This window comes from Manis pentadactyla, chromosome 1 (assembly GCF_030020395.1).
Source record: "Manis pentadactyla isolate mManPen7 chromosome 1, mManPen7.hap1, whole genome shotgun sequence".
NCBI classification, from domain to species: domain Eukaryota; kingdom Metazoa; phylum Chordata; class Mammalia; order Pholidota; family Manidae; genus Manis; species Manis pentadactyla.
This window is the reverse complement of record NC_080019.1, coordinates 82896207-82917455: the sequence shown is the minus strand read 5'-3', so window position 1 is coordinate 82917455 and position 21249 is coordinate 82896207. Positions and strand designations below refer to the sequence as shown.

General features: G+C 36.7%; 2 protein-coding genes across 5 annotated transcripts in view; one reads left to right on the top strand and one right to left on the bottom strand.

The window, feature by feature from the left end:
• EIF2A (eukaryotic translation initiation factor 2A) overlaps positions 1–16143 on the bottom strand; it is a 45152-nt gene extending 29009 nt beyond the window's left edge. Inside the window, exons 1-6 of one of the 4 annotated variants that reach the window (XM_057499100.1) lie at positions 16077–16119; positions 10371–10440; positions 5495–5569; positions 2393–2511; positions 1161–1290; positions 736–818 (exon numbers count right to left, since the gene is read on the bottom strand). In XM_057499100.1, the coding sequence (XP_057355083.1) occupies positions 736–818; positions 1161–1290; positions 2393–2511; positions 5495–5569; positions 10371–10440; positions 16077–16104 (505 nt within the window). In that variant the 5' untranslated portion in view covers positions 16105–16119. Of the gene's footprint in view, positions 1–735; positions 819–1160; positions 1291–2392; positions 2512–5494; positions 5570–10370; positions 10441–16076 lie in introns of those variants that run through there. The other 3 variants (XM_036896326.2, XM_036896327.2, XM_036896328.2) reach the window with 3 other exon arrangements.
• Positions 16144–16430: 287 nt separating this feature from the next.
• On the top strand, positions 16431–20359 carry SERP1 (stress associated endoplasmic reticulum protein 1). The gene is made up of 3 exons (XM_036896329.2): positions 16431–16884; positions 17154–17229; positions 18398–20359. Exons 1-3 carry the CDS (start codon positions 16801–16803, stop codon positions 18436–18438), a joined length of 201 nt encoding a protein of 66 aa, XP_036752224.1. The 5' UTR covers positions 16431–16800; the 3' UTR covers positions 18439–20359.
• Positions 20360–21249: the final 890 nt, after the last annotated feature.

The window sequence follows — 21249 nt, the reverse complement described above, 5'->3', positions numbered from 1 at the left end:
TCAAACTATGGGAAAATATATAAGACAAGTAACCTTGTTTCTTAAATATAAATTGTAAAGGGGGAAAAAAGAAATGGTGAGAGAACCAACAGCTTAAAAGAAATTTAAAAGATTTATCAGTCAATTGCAATGTGAGAGACCTTATTTGGCTCTTGAGTTTTTAAAAAATGATAACATTTGCAATTATTAGAAATTTGAACACTGACCAGGTATTTTATAGTCTGTGATAATGGTATTGTGGCTAAGTTTAAAAAATTAAGAGCCCTATTATTCAGGGACATATACTGAAAAATGTACAAGTAAAAGTGTATGATGTCTAGGATTTGCTTTAGCAGAATTAGAGAGATGGTAGGTGGATAGATATATGAATGAGGTAGAATTGGCAATGAGCGGAAGGCTATTGGGATTAAGTCTTTACTTTAGGGTTTGAAATTCTACACAATTAAACATTAAAAAATTTGTATTACAGAATTTAAATAGCAACTAAACTCAGAAGAGGTATTCAAATGTCTTAACAGCAATTATTAGATAATAAAAAGTTACTGTAGAAGAAAATCTTTGTTACAGAATTTCACTAGCATTTAGACTATTATAGTTATTCAAATAAAGTGATATAAGAGCAATTATTGATTAATATATTAACTATTTAGGAGAATCCAATGATGCCATATAAAGCAATAAAAACCTTACACATTTATAGTAAATAATAAAAATATTTCATAAATCTTTCCATACTAAAATTGTTGTTTTCAAAGAAGTGAACTTCATTGTTAACATTTCGGGCACAAATGATTTCATTTTCTGACCAGCATGGACACCTACGTGAAAAGAAGGAGTATGAAAAAAACTTAGAATGCAACAACACGTTAACATGTTATAGTTTGTGATATTGCTTACTATTTAAGGGAAAATAATAAGTATGATGTCAAGTCAGTTACTAATAGTACTGGCCAGCATTTGTAACAGAAAAATGCTGTTCATTTTCATTTTCATACAAAGTAAAGATCAAATTTTTACTCTATTACATTTCTATATCCTTAAAGATCTAGATTTTGGTCTGACAAGTTACTTCCTCAATGAATACCAGACAAATAAATATTATATGATAAAGATATTTAAAATGTTTTGCAAGTCATTAATATTTTAAAGCATTTATTTACCAATTTTGCATTTTTTTCTGGATGAAAGATTTCAAACATGTCCCAGTTTTCACATCATAAAGTTGTAGGTTGGGTATCCCAGCTGTGCCATCTTTAGAAGCTGCAATAAAATTTTTTGCAGTAATTGTTTCTGAACATGAGTAAAGAGATTCTGTTATTATATTCTTAGAAAAAAACTGAACAAAATTATAATGATCAAATAAAAGAGTGCTTTAAATCGAATTTTCCCTCCAGCTTTAATTATGGATTTAATCATCTGCTCCTAAAGATATGACAATCTGACAGCTACTTGCATAAAAGTTCAGCATTTCTGAAATGAGTTAATTACTACAGATGTTAAGAATACTTAAGAGATTTCTTACTAGGTTTGACATGACTCAACTGCCTTTTTATGAAAACTTGTGTCCGCAAGTCACATACACACAAAAAGTTATATAAAACTACTCATGATTCTCAACTGATTGTCCATTTCCCTTTTATTAACTTGGAAAGATTTATTAGAGTTCATGTCTCCTGGAAGAACCAACCAGGAGGTTAATAACCCAATAATGAACTATCACTATGTATTTACTCAATAATACATTATTAATTTTTAAAAAATTCTTATTAAGGTGCCATTGATATACTCTCTTATAAAGGTTTCACATGAAAAACAGTGTGGTTACTACATTCACCCATATTATCAAGTCCCCCCATACCCCACTGAAGTCACTGTCCATCAGTGTAGTAAGATGTCTTCTCTGTGCTACACTGTCTTCCCCATGACCCCCCCACCACCACCATGTGTACTAATCATAATACACCTCAATCCCCTTCTCCCTCCCTCCCTCCCCACCTCTCATTGGTAGTCCCTTCCTGGAATATGCACATTATTAAAAAATGTTTACTGTACTTCCTTCTTTTATTTATAATGACTATTTAAAATATTTTTCATTTTAAAAGTTACTATTATTCTTAATTCTCTATCCAGTGGTTATTTACTTTCTAGATTTTCCCGAGCTTCTTCTTTTCCTCTATCGCATAATGAATCTTTTCAGTAATTCATTATACCTTGAAATTACTTAAGTACATTGTATTTGGGGAACACAAGATTCATTATTGATTAAAGATATTCATAAACACTGTTTATTATCATAAAGATTACTTTCTTATAAGGTTATAAACCTTCTCTTTTTTTCCTACTGAATTGAGTAGGACCTGCCAGAATATTTTTACAATTGGAAAATACTTACTAGTGTAAGGCTGCCACGTTGCCAGGACAGTGCTTTTTGGTGAGAACTCAAGGCAAACTGCCTTTGGAAGGTTGAAGGAGTGCAGCAGTCCCTTGTTAGTGACATTGATAATATTTACTCTGGTTTCAAAAGAAATTACTTCAGCAATGAAATACTGTTTTACAACAGCCAGCTGTATCCAAAACATTCATACCTCTTTTCAAATGCAGATCACTCTAAAGTGTTCATTTTTCATAAAAATCAATTTTCAGTTAGTTCTAGAAATACACAATAAACACCTTATCTAGAAAAGTTATACATTTTACCAAAAGGTCCCTATATAATAAGGGTGGTGATGGGAAATAATACGGGATTAGCAGAAAGATACAATAGATTTCACTTTCAGCTGAAAAGGAACAGGCCTTTAAGTAGACACAGAGCTAATGTACAGACAAGCTGAGGTATATTAAACCAAAGGGAAAACAAGTGATAAGCAAAACTGTATTTTTTAATTTGAGTAAATGGAAGCTATATCAGCTGGGGGAATCATCAAGGAAACTTCTGATATCTATTAAAATGTCAGAAGTAATCTTCAAAAGATAGGACTGTAAGAATTATTGTGGTATAATAATGACAAAAATTATAATAATGGCTTAATAAAAGCAGTTTCCATTTTTTTGGATGCTTGTACCATGTTCTATTCTAACCACTATATGTCCATTTTCTCATTTAATCCTCACAATAGTCTTATAAGATAGGTATTGCCATCTCCATTTTACAAATGGTGAAAGTGAGGCTTAGAAAAATTAAATGATTTGATGATTTGCTCAAGATCATAATACTGATAAATGCCAGTTTTAAAAAAGCTTTAAAACCAATTTGAACTGATTTGCTCTTATATATTCTTTGGGGTAAAAAAAAGAAAAAACAATACTCCATGTTAAACCAGAAATTGCTTGAAGTCACTCTACTCAAGTTTGAGAACACTGGGTTAGGGTAAGCAGAAATTGCTAAGACTGAACTATTACTGCATATTGTTTAAGCACACACACAAACACACACACACACACACACACACACACATAAACACATTAGATTCTTTACAACTTACTGCATATTACATACTTAGAATTACATGAAGCTTTCTTTTTTGTTGTTGTTAATAATCTTTAGTAGTTATTTTTAGTTTAACGAAGGGTGTTCAATTAAAAAAATATTTAAGGAAAAATCAATTATAGTTTCTAATTAGTTACCATGAGCTCAGCAAAGACTACAATCAATACACTGTATCTGTTTCTTTTGCCCTAGGAACATTGTATATTGTTGTGGCCACAGAACTTTAAGGAAATAAATGCTAGAACCAGGTATAGAAAATATCTATTAAAAAAACTGACACAACACATGTAGATATATTAAAAGGATTCAGAGCTGAACCCAACAGAAAACCAGGTGGGAATATGAATGAAGTGTATAAAATAACCAGTAATTGCCAAGGTGAATACAGACTTACTCAACAAGCTCTAAGCCAGTAGAGTAAGGGATACCTCAAAAAGATAATAGACAATGAAAAGAAGCATGGTATTTCCCATTACAGTAAATTTCTATTAATTCATTGCTCAAATAGTATAAACTAAAATATGGGTTAAAAAAAATAAAATCCAAATACCCACATTAGGTCTGTTAGGAAAGAGTATAAAACCTAAATGTGATTTATTCCCACTAAGATGTTTAAACGTTTCAACGGTAAGGTTTTAACAAAGGGCCACGTGGCGGAAGCTGCTCGGGCTGAGAGTGGAGGTGGGGGAATTGATAAGGGCCTGGCATACCTGTTTGAGTTTTTTTTAAACCTACAAATAAGTTTAAGACAAATGCAAAGGAAAGATATAACTGGCTTAGGCGACGTCAGGGAAAGAATGTGAACCCTGTAGTACTCAGCCAATGAGAAACCAGGGGAGGGACTCCTGCACTAAGAGATAAATTATTAATTATTGGCACCAAACTCCCCAGGTGTGCCTGCTCACCAAACACCTGATCTTGCAAGACCGTCATTAAAGCCTTGCTCCGTGTCCACTTATTGAATTTGCACCAGTGAGTGTGCTTCTCACAGGTCACACCAAAAGAAGTAAGAAATATGAGAGTATATCTTTTCTTTGAGGCTGAGATTAGAACTGTACCGATTATAACTATAGTCTTAATAATTTGAAATTAGTAGTTTATTGGCTGGATTCAATAACTTTAAAAAAATTAAAAACATTAATATTTTTCATTATAAAAGCTAATTCTGTCATCTTATCATCATAAAAAATGAATCAATTAATTCAACATAAACTATTAGCATTATTTGTAAACCATGTATTTAATCCAATCTGAGCTGATTGTGGAAGGACTTCAGAACACATTATTACTGTGTAAAAAACAATATTTAAAATATACTTTTCAAATAATGTTTGCATTTTCTCCCTTTTAAAAAACCTAAGATATTCTACCTGGTTAAAAACAACAAAAATAACTTTAAACCAAGCAACAAATATTTGGACATTTTCTTGGTTCTATGAACTGAAATGTAGAAAATTTAAATGGACTGGTTTTCTTTGTAAAATTTGAGCATTTAATCAAAATATTTATTTTACAAGACCAATTTTATAATATTTTTTGTATAACAGACTAAACATACTTTTGAATGACATACTTAGATGATATACTTTCATATACAATAAAACTAAGAGTAATAACTGCAGACAGCTGTTACTAATTTAATAGTGAAGATAAAAAGCATCCAAATCAAAGGTAAACAAGGGAAGACTTATAAGTGTTAGTGCAGAACTTAAGAAACTTAACAATTTCAAACAACCTCTCAGATTTTTTAGCATTAAATTAATTGTCCTAATATATTACTTTTTACTTCTAGGCAGCTAGATAACACAAGTCAGGGCACATAAAGAGAATCCAAGAACTGGAGGTGTTCTATGTAAGATTGTTGGCGATAATGCCTAACTGCATAATAGTATCAAAAGCTGGACTTTATTAATGACACCCAAATACATGTCATTCAAATAATGCCATGTTGTTATGTTTTATATTCATGACACACACATAAAATACATTACATAAAAGAACACTAACTTTTCTCCATTGCCCCAGGCAAACAAGGTCCCATCCTTACTAAAGGTATAGACTTTGCAATTTTTTCCAGATTCTCTGAAAATGACAAGAAAAAAGTTTAAATTAATAAGCATTAATACTTTTCAAAAAAATCTAATTACAAATCCACATTTTACTAATTTAATGACTATGGACCTACATAAATTTTTAAAGTAATTCCAAAATGCTTTTTGTCTACCAAAATACTTTCTCTCTTAAAATGCAGTGCCAACAACCACTAAAGTAAGTTGAAAGTTGACTATACAACAGAACAATGTTGAGGAAAAATATAGAGCCCTTTTGGGTGAATAACTTTGTGTGAAAACCCCAAAGTGTAAGTGAATGTGCAGGTTTCCAGCTGTCAGCCCCAACATTGAGAGGGCTTGCATCTCTGGGGAAGCAAGTTCCCAGTGTGGCTGAAACCAGTCGAGGGAAAGGCTAGATTGGCAGAAACCCTTTTGCTGTTCACAGTGAGGCCTGGCTCCATCTGCTGCATGCTCTCTCCTTTCCACCCAGTCCCTGCTAGCAAAAGCACTCTTGGTGCTCTCCGTCCCCTGCAGTCACGGTGCGGGTTCGCTTTACCACCCACCCCTTCTGGGATGAACTCTGTGAGCAGGTCCCTGAGACTGAAAAGCAACAGACCAATTACGCAGTGGAAAGGAGGAGAACAGCCTTTCTCCACTCCTTGCCCCAGAGGTTGTGAGAAGCTGCAGCGGTATATGTAAACGGACTAAGGTCAGACTACAAATTTTGTGCTTTACCCCACAGAGCTGAAGAATTTCAACATGGAGACTCTGTGAAGTATGCCCCAGACAACCTGCATAACAAAGCAAATGTGGATAGAATATCAAGTGGCTAACAAGTGCCCTGGATTTGAAAGACAAAAGACCTCCCACCAATTTTTTATGTGCAGAGACAGAAAGTATATCAACAGTAAGAGGATCGTCACATTAAATAAATGTGAATACAAGATTCTGTACAAAAAGAGACCTATAGAAATTGGATAATTAGACTTGGCAATATTCTACCAAATGATCAAAACTTTTAAGTACTGTATGAAGATGGCTACTACTATAAGTACATCTCCCAGTGATAATGAGAACCCCAACAGAAATGTGCAGTGTGTAATGTCGATGTCTAAATTTGTCTATCTTAGATCATAACTTCATAGCTAGTAAATAATTGAATTATTAAGTAACAACACACCAAAAACGGACCAGTACCCCACCCCCCCTTAAACCAGATACCTGGCATTAATTCATCTGAGCATGACATCTGTATTTCTACAATCACACAAAAGTGATAGCTCATACTCCATCTGTAGTTACCAAAACATTTTTTTCTCTCTCACATAAACAGCTATGACCAAGATGTGCACCATCCTATAATTGTGTAACTAATTTCTGAACCTTAAGGCAGAATTTTACAACCATTCTCATTAAATTCTGCCCACATTTTGGCCTATTCCAGCCCCGGGAGCTCTATGTACATCTATTTTCTCTTGCAAAACCTTGATCATTCCTTGCAAATTTATGTAACATAAAAATTCTAAACCATCGGTCTAAGCTATCATTTAAATTAATGATAACACTGAATGAACTCTGAACAAGATCTTGTGGCTTACCAACGCTCCTTCCCTCCATCTAAAATCAAGTCATTAATCAGCTGACTTCACGGCTCTTAACCAATGTAAACTCTATCATTATGATTCAATGAAAAGATTTTCTCGTTTCTCAGATGCTTTGCTTAAATCATGTAGTTCTATTCTGATGTGTCTGGAATTTCTACTCAAAAAGGAAATGAGATAAGCTTGAAAAAATTTGTTCTTAGCAACCTCATTTGACTCCAATAAAAAGCCCCTTATTTTAATAACTATAAATTGTTCTTTTAAAATAACTCATTCTAGAATTGTGTTTAAGACTGAAGGCAAGCTTTCTAGATTATAATATCCAGAATTCGATTATTTTCTTAATCTTGGCAATTGGGAAATTATTTCCTTTTGGTACAATCTCTTAAATGAAAAATTTCAAATATACAAAAAAAAAGAGAAAAAATATAACCTACCTTTCACCAAGCTTAAATAATTTAATTACTATTAATTTAATTTATCCCTTACTTCTTATATTTAATGTCAAATATTTTAAAGTAAAACCAGCTATTGTATCATATTATTCTATATTTCAGTATTCATCTCTAATTGATGAGGACATTTTTTTAAAAACAATCACCACCACCCCACTTTGCCTCATAAAATGAACTGTAACTCCTTACTATCATTTAATATTTAGTACCCAGTCCTTGGATATCTGGGTTTTTTAAAGCTCACCAGGTCATTCTAATGTTCAGCCAAATTTGAGAACCTCTCATCTCAAATCTTGATTAGAATTAGGATTTTTTTTTTAACCTTCATAGAAGGCTAAGAACCATGTGGTTCCTATTGCAACTCCCCAGGAGACATGTAATGTCTCCTCGTTCTACTCTTAGTGATGGTGAGATGGTAGTGGACCCATTATGTGACTCTTGAGATTCACCTAACCCTTCCTTACCCCAGGTGTCAGCAGCTACTCAATGGAGAGACCTGGCCACCTCATCACCACCTTCCTTCTCCTATCACCACTGGTTGTCTCAGACTCTCCAGGAGTGAGGGCCACCATTTCAGGATAGCTTCCATTATGCTTACTGTAACAACAGGAAGAGGAGCTCTAGCACTTAAGATTCAACCCGAACAGACCAAAAGAACTGGTGGCAGATAAATTTCTTACCCTTCCTCTCCACAATAGATTGTTCTGAGGCACAGTGGTGATTCCACCTAGGCTCTCTGGAGACATTCTGCATGTCCAACTCACCTGGGTGCATTTTGTGAATCTGGATCAGCTCAGCACCCCACATTAAATGTGCTTTCCCTTCCTCCTTGTCCCATTCCCCCTTTCCCCTCATACCTGGTGTCTTGGAACTGCACACCCCAATGACGTGTAGCACAGAACTTTTGACACAGACTCTTGTTTTCTACAGTAGTGCTTTTCAAATATTACATGTATACAAATCACCTGAGGATCTGGTTAAAACACAAATTCTGATTCAGTAAGCTGGGTAGGGCCTGAGATATTAGTTTTGCACTGCTTCCAGATGATGCTGGTATGGCTGGTCCTTGGCCCATACTTCTGCAACACGGTTTTAGAGAACTGGGTCTAATAAAAAACTGGTCAACAGATTCAGGTGATGTCAGCCTCATTATGAAGTTCACCATCAACAGTTTCAGCATCTCTTGATGATCATTTGCCTAGATCAGGGGTCCAGACTTGAAATATTAGTGTTACCTGGGAACTTATTAAAAAGTCCAGTTCTTGAGCCCCACCCCAGATCTAATAAATCAGAAAATCTCGGGAGGGAGCAGCAATTTGTTTTAACAAGGTCTTCAGGTGATTCTGACGCACGCTAAAGTTTGAGAACCAATGCTGCATGACTTCTTTGAGACTGCAAATGGTGATCATTACTTCTGCATTTATTAACTGGAGTTCTTCTATAAGGAAGTTTTCCTCATCAACAATTTGATTACTGTGAATAACAGTTTGTAGAGGAAAGGCAAGATAAATATTTGATTCCTTCTCTTGACTTATCAGTTTTCAAAGCAATGAGCAAGAACCCCATCAAACCCCAATGCTGACCAGTAAGATTTGGTTGAAGGGAGATTTCTTTTTAGGAGTGTTTATATATATTAATTCTTTTAGCCATAATTCTTCTTAATGTTCAAACTGCCCCATCTCAGGTTGGTACAAACTACTTCAAGTTGACTTCTGTTGTCCTTTAACCAATCCCCAGTAGTCTTTTATAGATTTCTTGCTTTTTGGCACTAGATGTCTCTAGCTCAGCTAGTACATTTTCTGTCCTAGATCTAAAGTCAGCCACTTCTCCAAGGAACTGGTTCCTTTTAGTGAAGAACTGTGTTTAGAGATCACACTCTGTGCAGAGGTATTCACTGCTAGCAGGTTATCACTGCTTCTAGACTTTCCAGCAGACAGAATTAGGAAATACAAATGCTTTTATGAAAAGAAATCATGAGTTCATATTGATATATGCAAGTCTACTCTTTCATTCTTATGCTGAAAACCTTACTTTCTAATGATGTTAATTATTTGTTTTATCCTACAATAGATTTAAAATGACAATATCAATTTTCTGTTAACAATAAAACTGCTGAATGCATTTAAGAGTTTTGCAGGTAATCATTAGTTATGCCACCAATGTAAAATAAAGATAGCTCCATTTGCTTGTTTTCAATATTTTTAAAATTTTAAACAATTACATGGTCCAGAGTCAAAATTATATATACCAAAGTTCATTCACAGACACATATGTCCCTTACATCCTATAACTCTCTCTTCCCCTATAGATAATTATTTTAATTAGTTTTTGGTTTACCCCTTATTTCTTTTAGGGAAAAAAATATCTGTTATTTTCCTAGCAATATATTATATATATATGTATATCTAATTTTTTCACATTTCCTTCCTTTCTTACACCTTTTTCATTCTCTGATTTCATGAAGCTGACAGGCACTGGCTTGGCTATCACGTTTGCAGGTTTTTCCTTATTCCCTAAGATAAAATTCTTCTAACCTAGAGGCTTGAACTCATTAGACTACTGTCTACACTTTTTCTTTTAAACATACTAAAGCTATTATTTTCAAATCTAAAGATCATTTTTATGGAGGATGTACATTTTGTCTTTTGTTAATATTGTATGTCTCAAAAAACTAGCTTATTTTTTCTTTTTCTTTGTTCAGAATAGAACAATGACAAAAACAATTTAGGATGTATTGTATAATTCCTTATAATATCACTCAAGAAAAAAACCATACCTTGGAAACACTGTGCTCTCTGTAAAATGTGGTGGTCCATTCACCATGTGCAGTCCTTCTGATCCTCGGACTAAAGAAACAAATGGAAAGAACCACCATTAGTTTGTTGATAAATACTCAATTATCACCACTGTTTCAAAAACAAAAAGCTTTCAGTCAAAATATTAATGAAATCATTAAACACTTCATAGAACTATACATTAGCATTAAAAGGGCAAATTTTTCTTACCCTAGTGCATTCATCATGTAACTGCTGAGAAATAAATAAGTAATATAATACACTGAGTGTCTGTGTCTCCCTGAAACCCTCATGTTGAAATTCAAATCCCACTTTCCTCCCAATGTCTGGTGGTATTTGGAGGTGGGACCTTTGGAAGTAAGTAGATCATGAAGGTAGAGCCCTCATGAATGGGATTGGTACCCTTATAAGAAGAGCTAGCTAGCCAGCACTCTCTCAGCCATATGGGGATACAATAACAAGTTGGTAGTCTGCCACCCAGAAGTGCCCTCACCAGAACCAAGCATGCTGGCTCAGATTTCCAGTCTCTAAAACTGAAGAAGCAAATTTCTGTTGTTTAAATTTACTCAGCTGTGGTCTTTGTTATAGCAGCTTAAACTAAGACAGGTAATATCACTCTTATGTCTCCTCCTATAAAGCATATTCATTTAGTTTCTAAAGAGACTACTTCAATCCATTTTAATCTAATTTACAAGAAATCTGTGCATGTACACTGAAATACAACATTCATACTATTATATTGCTTCATTCAAATGGAAAAAAGTGATCTTAGTATTAAGTTTTCACATTATTTTCTAATCTCATTTTCAAAATGTATGGATGTTGGAAACAGAAGCTGAGTCTAAGTTCAATCTTTTGGTAGCCACTTACTGTCTCAAGTAACTTTTATAAATAAAAACTCAAAATTTTAACTGTCCCCAGTAAAAGGCAGTTATAGTAGAAAGGACTTGAACTCAAAGGTGGATTTTGGTTTGGATGTGGCTGTGGAACCTTGGATCTGTCACCACCTGTGTGAATCTGTGCCCTAATATGCAAAATAGAACTACTAGAACACAGGGTGGCTATGTGCTCTATGTAAAATAACAATATGAAAATACTATCTATATTCAAAGTTCTTAAAAATGTTAAGGCATTACTAATATATTTAGTTTCTCAAACTATGAGAGCCAGTGGAATAAGACACATTCATTCATTAAGTCCCCAATGATAGATAATAAAATTCTAAAAAATTAAGTGTGAATAAAATAAAGTTCAAGATTAAATAGGCAAAAATATCTGTAGAACTAGATTACACTTTTTTAAATGGCTGTGTTATAAGCTTCTAAAGTGAAACCAAATAAATTGGCTCATTCATTCAACAAATGTTTACTGAGGAAAAACCTCCCAGGCCCTATGCTGAGTATTGGAGATAAAACAGGGAGGAAAATCAGCCTTGTCCCTGACCTCATTAAGGAAAGATATGGAGCTAGAGAGTGAATAATCAGGAGTTTTGATTTAAAAATGGAAGGCTAGGGAAGGTATCCTTGAGAATGTGATTTTTGTGCAAGATCTAAAGGATGAATCGCAGTTAACAAGCAAGGAGAACAGTAACAAGTGCAAAACCTCCATGGCAAGAGAGATAATGGAGCATCAGAAGGATGGACAGAAGGCCTGCATGACTGTAAGGAGATTGGGCTGGAGAAGAAAGCACGCTCAAACCAAGCAGGATCTTGGGGCCTAGGTTAGGCAATGTTGGCCTGTGGCCTAAGAACAGAGGGAAACTACAAAGTTTTAAAAACAGACTTGCATTTTGAAAAGGTCAATCTGGTACAGTGTAGAGAATGAACAGGAAGAGAGTAAGAGTGGACAAGAAGAGACTATTTAAGATGGCTCTGCAGTAGTCCCACAGGAGAGACTATGGAAACTTGGACTATGATGGGGCAGTGGAAATGAAAAGTAGAAAATGAGTGTTCAAGGTTTAGGATAAAACTGACAGGACTAACGGTGAGTTACTCTTATTACCTAGAATTCTTGCTAGCAGCAATGGTCTAGGCGCTGAAGAGAAGAAAATGTCTTACTAGGCCCATGGTACAATAATATCTGCCTCCTTTTCTGCAAGCTATTCACAAATCCTCCACTTCTCTTGGTTACTGGGAAACAGCAAAGTTGGTAGATAGGGGCCATTCTTCGCTCCAACTCTGATCCCTATTTTTTTCCCTTCTCAAGAGACAGCTCTCAGAACACTGATTTTCTACCTGAGAATTAACTAGCTCAATTTTCAGATGTTAAAAGTAATATGATTTACAGTCCCAAGATAAATAATTCAAAGTTAGAACAAAGAACCATTGATGAACAAGATAACCACACCCTCATGGAGCTTCTATTCTAGAGGAGAGATGGAAAATAAGTAAACATAATTGAATGAGTTTTTTTCAAGTATACAACCATAAACCATGTTTCCTTTGAGCTGCTGAACTGCTGTGGGTAGTTTGCACTTGAATAGAATGGAACCTAGAAAAATTTTCTGCATACATCAAAATCTAAACTCCTAACACCACAGCTGACAAGGCTCTATGTGCTAGGCCTTAGGGATTTAAAACATAAATCCATTACAGCACTTAAGATAATGATTTGAAAGCAGCTCAGTCTACTGCTATACCTTGAACGAAACACTCAAGGTATTTACTCTAAAAATCTCTGATGACATTTACAAACATTTTCTGCCAGAAAGTGTATATATTTTTTCTGAATATATATGAATGGGATTAGTGCCCTTATAAGAGGCCCCAGATTGTGTGTGTATATATGTATATACATATATATACATTTTTCCCCGACAGTAAATGTTTCCTTAGATTTAAAAAATATGAAGCTTAATTTTCTAGCATCAAAATTTTTAATCTCCTCTCAGCCTTTCGCTAAGATTAAGTGTAGCATCAAAATTCTCTTACTACACCAGCAAAATAGTGTTTATTTCTCAAATTGGCCATCTGCTGCAATCTCAGGTATGAAATATTATGATTTAGAAAAGAATATGTCATTCTTAATACAATAATTAAGGTTTTAACATTTGCTTGAGGGATTAATAAAAAATGAATTTCCCAAACTAGTGGCCCTCTCTACTTTGATTCTAGGTTACATAAAATTTTGTCAGCCTAATTAAGTCCCCTCCCACAAGCTGCAGTGGCAATTTAACACATTAAGAGCTCTCTTTCAGAATTCACATAGAGGCCTAGGAAAAAAAATCGCATATCATCAGTGTAGTCCCAATGAACCTGCTGTGAAATTAGACAATGTGCCACATGATGATGCAATCAAACCATGTTCTACTGCCTTAACCCCTGGCCCCAAGAACATGTACCTGGGTGCTTGGCAAAAAAATAAAAAGAAAAATGCTTCCTCCAGCTCATCTCAGCTTGTGTTTTCATGACACTTGAAACTACAGAGACCTTAGTCCTCTATATTTGTTAACTTTGCTGTTATCACTGACCACAATGCTTACTTGGGGAAAATTTAAAGTTTTTGTACAGTATACTAAAATGCAGCTGTACCTCAGAAGGTAGCCTTCTGACCACAGCAGCAAAAACTTTCAGCGTATTCAGGGCAATAGTACAAGGTTTTTCTTTTCTAAAATTTCTATTTCATACCTACATCCTAAACTGAAATAGATGGAAGACACCAAAGGAGTTGCTAGGTTGAATGCTTGTCTACCCCCCAACCCCCACACATACAAATTCATATATTGGAACTTAATCCCTAAGGTATTGGTGTTTGAAGGTGGGGCCGTTGGGAGGTAATTAGGTCATGAGGATGGACCCCTTATGGATGGGATAGTGCCCTCGGAAAAGACGCCTCAGAGATAAATCCCTTGCTCCTTCTGCTATGTGGGGGCGCAGTGGAGGTTGTCTCTGAATCAGGAGGCAGGCAGTCTTCCAGTGCCATGATCTGTGTCCTCCAGCCTCCAGGACCTGGAGTTGATGAATGTTTTGTTCATTCTGTTTTGCTTTGTCTTTAGATTCCACAAATAAGTGAAATCATATGGTATTTGTCTTTCTCCACCTGGCTTATTTCACTGAGCATAATACCCTCTAGATCCAACCATGTTGTTACAAACGGCAGTATTTTTTTTTAATGGCTGAATAATATTCCACTGTGTATATGTAGTTCATCTTCTTTGTCCATTCTTCTATTGATGGACACTTAGGTTGCTTCCATATCTTGGCAATCATAAACAATGTGGCAATAAACATAGGGGTGCATATATCATTTCAAATCAGAGATTTTTGTTTTCTTTGGGTAAATTTTAAGAGGGGAGAACATTTATCAGATTTTGAAATGTAGTAATTTTATCAGAGTTCAAATAAGCATTTGGTATTCCAAAACTGCAAATAACATACAAGCTACCTTTATGAAGCTAAAGGAAAAAAATCATTTAATTATGTAATTATGCCTTTTGAACAGTATCTACCTGGCATATTATCTAACAAATTAGTTGGTACTTGATAAATGTTTGATGAATGAAATGAAGTGTGGTAGCCAGACTGGGTATGAGTGGGCACGGTGCTCAATAACAACGATCTTAAAATGTAGGACGGCAAAAAGTGCAACAGCTTTTCAAGGTTTCTTTCAAACCTCAGGAGAAATAACTCCATTCCTCAAAGTAGACAACTTTTCTATTAATGACTTCTTTTTCCTTCTATGTAAGTTACTAAGTTAACCATGACTTTCTCAAAGCCAATTTTTTTTCCTTCCCAACTCCCCATTCCTTACTTAATACCCTTATATGAGACTCCCAGCCATTAACCTAGTCCAGTTTTCCCAACATAGTGCAACACTAAGTTTATTATCTTCTCCAGCATTATAAACTCTGCCTCAGCTTCAAAATCTCAGGAAACCTCTAATGTTCTAATTCTGAAGTGCTCATTACCATTTCAACAAACGTTGCTAGACTATCTCTATAATGTTCACTGCTACCACCCCAGAACCCTTTAAACATTTGAAACTTACACTACCACATCTGCACTTTCTCCATTTATTCCTACAAATTTCATTAAAGCAATGGATACAGAATTTGGTACACTTAAATTCAGGGGTGGTAGCAGTGAACATTATAGAGATAGTGATTTTACAGCATCTTACTACACAGATGGACAGTGACTGTGAAGGGGTATGTGGGGGGGACTTGGTGAAGGGGAGAACCTAGTAAACATAATGTTCTGTAATTGTAGATTAATGATACCAAAATAAAAATAAAAAAATTCAGGTGTACTTTTTAAATGTGTGTCGTTATTCTAGTGGACTGAGTCATGTGTTTATATTTTTGCTTTATTATGGACCTACATGACTTCACACTACAAACAAGGTCTATCATCACATAAGGATCCATGTAACACCAATACTGCAGACCCAGGGTAACAAATTCAACTAGCACTTTCTGTTCTTATCCCCCTTCCTCTTTGCCTGTAGAACTTGAAGCGACAGCGAAGAATGATGGATGGGCCAAAGGGAAGGGGAATGCTGCAGCCAAGAGGCGGGGGCCTCACTTCCGATTGCCACGCCAACGCCAAAAACACAAAACGCCCTCTGGCTCTCCCAAGTCCACACGAAACAGATGATCAGACCCCAGAGCTTCTCGGGTAGTCCCCAAAGGCATACACACAATAGAAAATCGCTCTTGAAAAGCAGTTTCTTGCCGGTTCAGGACTCACCCGTCAGAAGCGGAGCGGACGGCGCCATCTTGTCCCGGAAAAAGAAACCCATGTGCTTGGGTCAGAGTTCACGAGGATCAAACCCGGCCCCTACACGTCTACTCAGGCGTGGAGACGGCGAATGGGTGTTTCCGGGACACCTGCCTCGGGGCCAACTCATTTCCGGTGAGAGAGAGCTGAGGAAAGGAGACCGAGCGCGCACGCGTAGCTCTGGGGCTATACTATACAGAGCGTGGTGGCGCTGGGCTAAGTCTCGTGCGCCCGCCTTCGCGCTCCCTGTGCTGCCTCGGCAGGCGGAGCCTACACTTCCGCGGGGCGGAGTCCGCCCAGTGCTGACGTTGGCAGTCGAACCCCGAATAGTCTAGGCGACGGGCTGCACGGTCCGGTTGTTCGGTTGCGTTTCCTTCCTCTTTCACTCCACGCTCCCGGCGGCGGCCAGAGCGGCGGCGGCACGAGAATATTCCGGCACAGCCTGTTTGCTCCTATCGCGCGCCCGTTTCACTCGGCCGGTCGGTCCGGCGGAGTCAGTCAGTCGGCGGCCCGCGCCCCGCTAGCGTTCAGCCCCGCACTTGCCGCGCCCAGGCCCAGCGGCCGGAGCTAGCGCCCCACCTGAGCCTCCTCGCTCCGGCGGCTCGGGCACCGGGAGCGGAGCGTCGCAACGGCCTGAGGGGAGGCCGGCGAGCGAGTCCGAGGGGTGGCTGGGGCAGGTGGTGGCGCCGCGAAGATGGTCGCCAAGCAGCGAATTCGTATGGCCAACGAGAAGCACAGCAAAAACATCACCCAGCGCGGCAACGTCGCCAAGACCTCGGTAAGGAGAGCAAGCGACCCCCACGTTTCCCAGTCGGGGCCGAGGCCCGTGCCCTACTGCCGCGTCTTCCCAAACCAGGTGGACTGGGGGAGCCCGAGGCTGCGACCGGCATGCCGAGTTGGGGGGCGGTGGGTGCCGGAGCTTGGCTGCTCGGGAACTGAGGGGAGACCTGTGAGGTGAGGTGGCCCGGCGGCCTGGGGTGCAGGCTGTGAGGGGCCGGGGTCGGAGAGGGTGTTTGCTCTTGAAACGGTGGATTTTCCTTTTTGCAGAGAAATGCTCCCGAAGAGAAGGCGTCTGTAGGACCCTGGTTATTGGCTCTCTTCATTTTTGTTGTCTGTGGTTCTGGTAAGTGTTCGGGGGTTACCATCGGGTAGAGTGTGGGATGACGTGGTGACCATAAGTGGTGAATCCTACCCACGTAGTTCTCAACTTACCTGCTGGTAGCTCCGCATCGTTCTATTTCATTGGAAGCAAATTATTTGTCCCACATTCGCACAGAGGGTGATGCTCCAGAAACTTCGCCCAGTTTGATTTGTGCACAGGAGATAAGAAAAAGAGGTCAGGTCCTTAATAATGGTCAAGTTAGAAGAAAATCTGGCCAAAAAAGAATTTACAATGTCTTGCAACCCCATTATCAATACCTTTGCAAAAAAGCTTATGAGTATCCTGTACACTTACTGGTGTTCGAATTTTACATACTCCATAATCTAATGTCTTTATGTAAAATTGGGCATATTTTACGAAGTAAAGCTAGTGCAAAGAATCAATTCACTATGGAGGAAACATACCTGATTGGCAACCTAATGTGTGAGACAGTTGTTTTTAGATTATTAAATAAATGTTTGACATATGGTAGGAAAAATTTGTTATCAGGGCAGCCTGCTGTTAGAGTAACAGACCCTTACTTCTACAGATGGATTACAGAATGTCTTGTTTTCTCTTCATTTATTATGTTAATATGCAAAATGTTGATAGTAAAGGACATATTTCTGTTCTCCACATTCTGACAAAGTTACTGAGGATTTTTTTCAGACATTTCACTTTGCCTGTCTCCTAAACTTAAAATTGGTAGCTTTCTTGATAAATGGCCAAGAGCCAAGCAATTTATATAACCTAAAGATTATTGAATTTCAGCTTTGTGAAAATAAGGAAATATGTCTATATGATAGGACAGGCCTTGAAAGGACACTTAATATTTAGGGGATAAGCCAAAATAATTCTATGCTAGAAAAACCTGTTTGGTGCTCTAAGACCTTTTCTAAAATGATTGCTTATTTGCAAACTGGGCATTAAGATAAAAGATTTAGAGAAGCTGAGATTTAAAAAAATAACTTACAGACATTTGTTTTATTAAGGTAGGCCTGTCTTCACTTCTTACTACAATGAGGTTACATAGCATTTGCAAGTGATTGTAAGGGTACTGTTGGATTCTTGAGCTACCAATACATACTTGTCATATGCCAGACCTATGTTATTCAAAGCATATTTTAATATTTGCTATTTCTCTTTACAGCAATTTTCCAGATTATTCAAAGTATCAGGATGGGCATGTGAAGTGACTGACTGACCTTAAGATGTTTCCATTCTCCTGTGAATTTTAACTTGAACTCATTCCTGATGTTTGATAACCCTGGTTAAAAACAATTCAGTAAAGCATCCTGCCTCAGAATGACTTTTCATATCGTCCTTCATGTGTCACTCCAAGGTTTCTTCACAAGTCATTCCAAGTTTTCTAGTCCATACCACAGTGCCTTGCAAAAGCACCACATGAATAAAGCAATAAAGTTTGATTGTTAAGCTACAGTAGTAGACCCTACTTATTTAGTCAGTAAAGAGTATTTTTTTTAATGTGGTCACTGAAACAGTATACAGTGTAATTAGATTAAGTCTGTGTAGGCAAGGTCTAGTATTAATCCTAATATGTAAATGCAATTAGCTTAATTTAAAATTTGGAATCTTTATGGTTTTTTTTTATAGCTAGGCACTTTATTAAAATATCTCAGATGAAAAGCACACTCCCATATAGGGTCATGTAACTGTCCTGTAATAAAGTACTCATAAATGAAACAGCTACAGAATTAACCTATTTTTCCCACAATCTATAGCACCTAAAAATTTTTTAAAAGCTTCTAAATGCCTCATATAAACAGATGCTTATAGCCACAATGTCTGTTTTAACTATTATTTCTATTACACTACCTTGGATTTTGCATGAGTGAATATATACTAACCTAAGATGCCACAGAAACATGGTTGAGCATTTTGTAACTTAGTCACTTCAGCTTCACTAAAAGCTACCGTGGTGGAGTTAAGTCAGGGAAGGTTTGTTTATGTCACCATTGATTTAACCAGAATTACTTTAATATATCAAAATGGTCTACTATGCTAGACAACATGTTAGGGGAAAATATTACTAAAAATTGATGTCTCATCAGGACATATTGTTGAGTCCAATGTGCCATAAAACATTGTAGCATGTTAGTAGCACTTTTAGTATCAAAAAGTCACATCGTTTAAAAAGGTTATACTTAGTTTGGAAATAATTGTCTAGTTATGATTAGACTTCTGTTAGAGTACTAGGTACATCAGATTTAAGTGGTCTGGAATTAAATGGATTTACTGATAAGGATCAGTATAGTCTTCCCTTTGTTGTCTGATTTTATAGGTTATGATTGATCAAGCTTTATTAATGGTAAGGGTGAGTAATAAGGCAGGTTTTGGGTCTTCTGGTGCTGTTGAAAAGTGGAAGCATCAGCTACTTAAGTACTTAGCCATAACTTGAAAAAAAGCCTAAGAGGTGTCTAATATTAATGAGTTAGAAAGAAAGCTGTTTGTTTTCTCTGTTAGTTGCCTCAGGATACCTCAAAAGAAGCTGTACTCAGAGGAACAGAAGGGAAGTCTTACCTAGGCGATACAGAGTGTGAACCTTAGCGCTTTTGATACCCCTAAGTACGGGGAAAGTGAAGGAGAGGAGTAGTTAAGGACGTTTGGGAACCTGACAGCTATGGAAGAGGAAAGGAAACAACTAACCTTGGGCCACCAAGATTTTATCTGTATTGTTACCTGCCTTTCTCACCCAGGATATCAACCCCTTGTACTTGTTTCCCTCTGAAACAAGTGTCTTGGCTAACTAATTCTATTTTATTGTAACTTTTAAAATGGAAGTTATTGTTTAAATTCATAGCCGGTGCCTTATTTTCTTTGAGTCAAACCATTCCATGTCAGAATTTCCTTTGGTTTACTATAGATAACTGGCTTTAAGATTTTTTTTTTAATGTGCAAGTCTTAATTTGACTGTTAAATTACTATAGCTAGCAATTGCTTTACATATGTAAAGTTGCATTCCCTTTGTAATTCATGTGTAATTTACCAATTGAGCACATTTTATATTAAGGATGGATTATGCATGTTTGGGTCAATGAAAGTTATGTCTTTTACTTGATTTGTTCTTAAAAATAAAGTTCCCTGAATGTTTGATGCCTTCTAAAAGAAAATGATTTTACAGAGTTCTTATCTGAGTGTACTTTTGAAAGTTAATAGAAAATGGTTTTAAAGAATGCCTAGTATTTTGTTGTGTTTGAGTTAAAAGAAAAAGTACCCAGAGATACAAGGTTTATAACTGAAAATGAGTAGCAAGAAAAACATAAAAAGCACAATGAATTAAATACTTCACCTAGGATTTACCCTCATCTCATTATTTTCTGAGTGTGGTTCAAGAAAAAAGCACAGTTCTTTTAGTCTCCGTTTCCCAATTTTTATGTCATACATGACGTTAGAAGATCAGAAGCTTGAGCACAGTAAGCAAATAAACACTTTACTGGGGTTTGTCAGCATTATCCAATCTCTGAATTTAGCTATAACATTTCAAGGAGTTGTCAGTGATTTCACTTTATTTGTTGGGTTGTGTATAATGTTGCTCAAAATAATTGAGTGACCTTCCAAAATAAGTAAAGATTCATTATAACAATGTGTTGTAATGGTCTTTGACTTACTTAAAAAGTAAAACTCAACTGCAAGGCTCTGGCTCTTCACACTGAGGTTACTGGAGTTTTGTTGGCACAAAGAACTACCATGTAACGCTGGGTTATGCTCTTCAGTCATCAAAATTTTGTGCTTTAGTATCTGAAATTTAAAACATGTTTTCCATTTAGAAACCATTCTGGTTTGTTTTGCCTTTACCTACCTTTTTAGTTAGTTGTTTTATTTACGTGCTTTAGATGCAAACCATAACTTTAAGAGGTAGGACTCGGGTTGAACAGCAAATTCTTCTCACTCCTTAATAGAATCCTTTCCTATCTAAACTTAGTCCCACTGCTTGTACTGCTTTATCTTCAAGTTGAATTAGGACAAAAATGTACTAAAGTA

Excerpts from the sequence above, each read along its gene's own strand:
- SERP1 (XM_036896329.2), top strand. The coding sequence starts at position 16,801 with ATGGTCGCCAAGCAGCGAATTCGTATGGCCAACGAGAAGCACAGCAAA. Across the intron at positions 16,885-17,153 it reads GCAACGTCGCCAAGACCTCG|AGAAATGCTCCCGAAGAGAA; the intron begins GTAAGGAGAGCA and ends TCCTTTTTGCAG. Across the intron at positions 17,230-18,397 it reads TTTTGTTGTCTGTGGTTCTG|CAATTTTCCAGATTATTCAA; the intron begins GTAAGTGTTCGG and ends TTCTCTTTACAG.